This window comes from Trypanosoma conorhini (genome assembly GCF_003719485.1).
Source record: "Trypanosoma conorhini strain 025E chromosome Unknown Tco_14.4_contig_00746, whole genome shotgun sequence".
Classification (NCBI taxonomy): domain Eukaryota; phylum Euglenozoa; class Kinetoplastea; order Trypanosomatida; family Trypanosomatidae; genus Trypanosoma; species Trypanosoma conorhini.
In genome coordinates this window covers 2987-8005 of record NW_021704835.1, presented here as the reverse complement: position 1 = coordinate 8005, position 5019 = coordinate 2987, and the positions used below count along the sequence as shown (strand labels likewise).

The window sequence follows — 5019 nt, the reverse complement described above, 5'->3', positions numbered from 1 at the left end:
GAACAGCACCGTGAAGGTGTCGGTCAACGGCAGCCAGGGCAAACTCGCCTTCATGGTGAAGCGCTCCTCGTCGTCGTAGTGGCGTGAGGTGCATAAATTTCAAGGGGCGCAGAGGGCTCAATTCCCTCCAATTACTATTATTATTATTATTGCTCCTATTATCATTGTTATTATTACTATTATTGATTGATTGGTTGATTTATTGATTTATTGATTTGTTTATGGCTTTTGTTTCTTGCGTTTGCTGCGTCTGCTCTTTTTTGCCTCCCAATTGCTGGCACGATCTTTGAGTCCACCGCCACGATTAGTGGCCAAGCCTCTTCAGACCATCACTGATGCTCCAACCCATTTTTTAAATAGGAAAAACTTTTTCTTTCTGATACAAACGGTGCGGCACGAAAGGAAAATATGAACCAAACGAAATGTGGGTGTGTTTGCTGCTTTGTGTGTTTTTTTTTGCCTGACGTGGTACGCTGTAGGGGCGTCTTCGCTCTCATAGGGAATGATGTGTTCTCGCTGTGCCTGTTCGATTTCATAATTCTAATGCACGTATCTTTCTGCGTTTTTTTTCTTTCCCCTCTCTCCCTTGCTTGCGTCTGGCGCCGTAGGATGGCTGGCGGCATCACTGTTGATTCCCACAGCATATGCTGCCCTGCGATGACGATGTCATGCGTACTGAGTGGCACCCGCGAAGCTGGATGCATGACGTGCGCTCTTCCATTGGCCACAGTGCGGTGACGCAGGTGTTTTTCGTTGGCTCGCACAACGCGGGAACGCACGGCATTGAGAAGGCGTCGCCGTTTGGCCGAGACGCGCCAGGGCCTCTCTACGGGCGCGCAAAAATCGGCTCCCTGGCACGCTTCCTCTTTCGTGGGGTCAGCGCGGCCTGGGCCAAGTGCCAGGGGATGAGCATCCGCGCGCAGCTGGACCACGGCGTGCGCTACCTGGACCTGCGCGTCGCGGCCAACCCGAGGGACGGCAACCGGCTGTACACCACCCACGGCCAAATCTCAGTGGCACTGCGAGATGTGGTGAAGGATGTGGGGGCGTTTCTCGACGACCCTGCCTCCGCGAATGAGTTTGTTGTGCTGGACTTTCAGCACCTGTTTCTCGCGGAGGACGGCGACGGGCCAGCCAACTTCCTCGCGGAGCTAGGCCCCCTCTCGAGCCGCTTTATACCGGCGGAGGTGCCGCTTACAACGCCGCTTTCGCTGCTGTGGGAGGCGTCGCGTGAGCAACGTGTGTTTCTCCTGGTTAGCGCAAGCGAGACTGATCTGAAGTTCCCCGCCGCGCGGGTTCGTTCCAGTTGCGTTGTGTCCCGTTGGGTGAATCAATCCTCCTTGAAAAGGCTTCTGCGGTCGCTCACGACGCTGCTACACATCGATCTTTTGCGTGCCGACGCTGGTGTGCCTCCCAAACTGTACGTCACGCAGGCCATCTACACGCCACGCAAGAGGAGCATTCTCAGGGGGTTCTTCGCCAAAGCCTTCAAGAAGCCTGCCTCTAGCCTGCATGACGTGGCGGCGCGCCTGAACTCGCCTCTGCTTGAGTGGTTTTGCTCACTGAATGCCCCTGCGCACCTGCACGGCGACGCAGTGGCGGTTCCGCCAGGGTTAAACACTCATGGCAACATACTTATGCTGGACTACGTGGAAGTGGGCCACTGCCGGCCGCCGGGGGGCACGAGGGTGCTGAATGCGGTCGGCATGTGCGTGTACCTCAACCTGCTACGTGCGTCACGCCTGCGGGCAGATTCCCCAGCGGGACAGCCTTGTAGAGCGATAAGCAGAGCGGCCGTGACGCGGCCACCCAAAAAGGCGTGAGGGAAAGGTGCCAGTATCCTCCATTTTCCCCAACTTATTTTTAACTAATTGCTTTTGCCGCCAAAACTCTGGAATGGGGGTGTTTTTTTTTCCTGGTCACTGTGACTGTGTAGGGCCGCTGGCTCTTCACTTCCTTCTTGCTGCGGTTGAGCTGCAGCCCCACGGGAGGCGTTGCTGCGGTTTATTCTTGCTTTCCTCCCTGTCCCACGTGGTGTGGCAGTGCAGCGGCGAGACTCGGCGCAAATGAGTCACCATCATGAGCAGCAGCTGCCGCCGCCGAGCGACGCGCAGGCGTTTTTGGCGTGCTCCGCGTTCGAGTTTGGCGGGGAGTGCGCGCACCGTGGGCCTGGGGGCGTCGGGGGCGGCATCACCGCCCTAAAATACCCGGTGAAGGGCCTGCGCAGTCACTCTGCAAGGCCCTTCGAGCGCGCCGTGGTGCGCCTCACGCGGGAGTCTCTGTCGGTCTACCGCCCCACCGACCCCGGGCTCCACGCCGAGCTGCGCTGGCGCAGTGTGCGGGAGCGCCGCCGCCACGTGTCGCGGAGAGGGGACTGGGTGTCGTACGACTTCGCCTTCTTTACGCGCTCCAGCATTCTTGTCCTCGAGGTCGCGGACGCCGCGGCGGCGTGCGGCATCGTCGCGGCGCTGCAGCTCCTGCATGGCCCGGACGCGTCCCTCGCGCCCCGGGCGCGGGATGCGGAGGCAACGGCGTCCTCGGCACGCGGCCGTTCCCCACCGGCCCTGGCGACGCGTGGGCACGCGCTTCGGCGGGGCGAACAGGGAGGCGAGGCGCTGCGTCGCATTCGAATGCGTGAGGAGGAGATGCGCGAAGCCATTTTCCACCTGCCGCCCCGCCGGTCGCCCGCGGGATCGTTGCGGACGGAGGGGTGGCAGCCGACGCGCTCGCCGCCGTCCGGGTCCTCGTCCCCTGCGGCGCGCCCCAAGTCGCAGCTGCTGCCGCGCCACAGTGCTGCAGCTGCGTCGGCGGGGACGGGGCACTCGCCTCCGCCGCGGTCCGTGTCTGGCTCGCTCGCTGGCGCAGCTGCCCGCTGGAGTGGGGCGGAGGCAACCGCCGAGATGCGAGAACTGCTGCACCTTCTGGAGCAGGAGGAGAAAAGGGCCAACCTCTCGTTGAGGTCCCAGGAGGAGCGCATCCGTGCCCTCCGCCCCGTAGAGAAGACGCGTGTCCCCCAGCAGGTGACGGCCGCCGGGGGCGCCCCCTCCTCACGCAACGGCCAGCAGCAGCCGCGCGCGCAGTCGCATGGGGAGGGAGGGACGGATACGATGCAGGCGGTGGGCCACGGTGGACACGCATTACCCGGGCGGCCGCCGCAGGCCTTGCAAGAGACGCAGCCGCTATCGCAGGCTGACCAGCCCCAGGAACTGTCGCCGCATCAACAACGGCTCTCTGCGGAAAGCGTGGGGTCGGCTGACCTCAATCTGAAGTGCGAGGGGCGGTGGGAGGGCGCGGCGGCGAATGAGGCGAGCCGGATGGAATTACGGCGCGAGGCTGGGCAGCACGAGCCACAAGTGTCCAGCGGCGAACCTTCTCTGTCGCGGGCTCTGGCGCGGGAGCAGCGTGACTTGGCACTGCCGCAGGAAAGAGAGGAAGCGGCGTCACCAGAGTCGCAGCCGCTCGTGAGCCCACCCCCCGCTTCAGCAGCAGCGGCAGCAACAAGTGTGGCTGAGGCACCTCAGACGACGAGAGTCGAGGATGACGGCGCAGCTTACGGCAACTGGGAGGAGCTGCGCCACAAATCGACCGGGAAGGTATACTACAGGCACGTTGTCACAAAGGAGGTGAGGTGGGACGCGCCGCCGGAGGTGCTTGAACTGAAGCGGGAAGCGGGGGCACCGCAGCAGGCGCGGCAGGAGGTGCAGGAGGAGGCGGCTTCAGTGAAAAAGGGGAGCCCTACGGATCTGTGGGGCGTGGAAGGAGTTCAGGGACCCAAAGAGTGGCCGCCTCTACTACGTCAACACCGAGACCAAGCAACGCACGTGGAAGATGAAAGAGACGCCCTTCGCAGACGAGTGATTTATTGACGTGGCTGACGAAGACGGATGGGGCGCCATTGGAGTTGTGTTGGTGCCTTGGCCACCGCCGCACGTTCGCTGACATGCGAGGGAGAAGAAGTGGGGGATGGGACGGTCGAGTTTGTCGTTCTCGCCTTCTTCTGCGGCTCTTCACGGAGGGAACTTGGTTTATTTCCTTCCGCCCCAACAGTCCCCACGCTTTCTTGTGTCTCCCGCTCCTCTCTTCAGGGAAAGCCGCCTGCAAAGGAGTGGGCGCGCACTGGCAAGGCGCACCTGCAACTCCTGGAGCCGTGGGCGCATTCGAGGGGGTCGCCGCGCCGCCCTGCTGTGGGCGCAGCGTCCGCCGAAAACTTTTGCTCCTGTGCGTGCGTGTCCGCCGCACACCTCTCTCTCCCCTCTCCTTTCTCTGCATTCACCCTTCCGCCACCACACAAAAGCAAATACTCTGAACACCAAACAAACGCTCTCCAACAATGATGAAGCTGAGGCGATGCCGTCTGCTGCACCTGTTTTTTGTTCTCGCCCTCTGCTGCTTTCCGTCCGTGTGCGTGACAGTGGCCACTGGAAGCAGTGACACGACCACAACAACGACTACCACCACCACCACCACCACGACTACCACAACCACAACAACAACAACTACGACGACGACGGCGGCACCTGCGCCCACAAGTACGACGACAACGACAGAGGTGCCTGCGTCCACAACTACGACGACGAGGCGAGTAACAACGGTTGCTCCGAAAAAAGCTGGCAAGAAGGACGGCAGCTTCGGCGGCCGGGCGTGGGGGTGGGCCTCGCTGGTGCTCGCTGCGTTCACACTGGCGTACGCCACTCTGTGCTGAGGCGAGACGTGGGTCTCTGGAGCCTTGGCGCTTAAATTCTGGGATTTGTGAGGGTGCACCTTGTGGGTTGATTTGCTAAGTGAAGGAACGCCCGTTTTTTTTGTTTCGTTGTTTTCTTTTTATTTTGCTTTTCTCTCATTGCTTCTGCCTCCCTGCTGTGTGCTCCGTGCGGTTCCTCACGGCCGTCACGTGGCGTGCGTCTCAGACACACTCACATGCACGCCACGCGTACAGATGCTTCCGCGTACGCATGTTTGTCTGGGTGAGTGTACACGCACTGGAGCCATTCGGGGCCGGCCTCTTTTGTTTTCATTTTT

General features: G+C 61.3%; 2 protein-coding genes across 2 annotated transcripts, besides 3 other annotated features; both read left to right on the top strand.

Annotated features, from left to right (window-relative positions):
• Positions 1-130: 130 nt before the first annotated feature.
• Positions 131-216: a microsatellite.
• A 428-nt stretch (positions 217-644) lies between these two features.
• Positions 645-1823, top strand: Tco025E_08299 (variant-surface-glycoprotein phospholipase C; the record flags this gene model as incomplete). The annotated part of the gene is made up of 1 exon (XM_029375153.1): positions 645-1823. The coding sequence occupies one exon, from the start codon at positions 645-647 to the stop codon at positions 1821-1823; it is 1179 nt and encodes a 392-aa protein (XP_029224744.1).
• Positions 1824-2066: 243 nt separating this feature from the next.
• On the top strand, positions 2067-3866 carry Tco025E_08298 (uncharacterized protein; the record flags this gene model as incomplete). Its single annotated transcript, XM_029375152.1, has 1 exon — positions 2067-3866. One exon carries the CDS (start codon positions 2067-2069, stop codon positions 3864-3866), a length of 1800 nt encoding a protein of 599 aa, XP_029224743.1.
• A 563-nt stretch (positions 3867-4429) lies between these two features.
• Positions 4430-4577: a microsatellite.
• A 218-nt stretch (positions 4578-4795) lies between these two features.
• Positions 4796-4833: a sequence feature (A-rich).
• Positions 4834-5019: the final 186 nt, after the last annotated feature.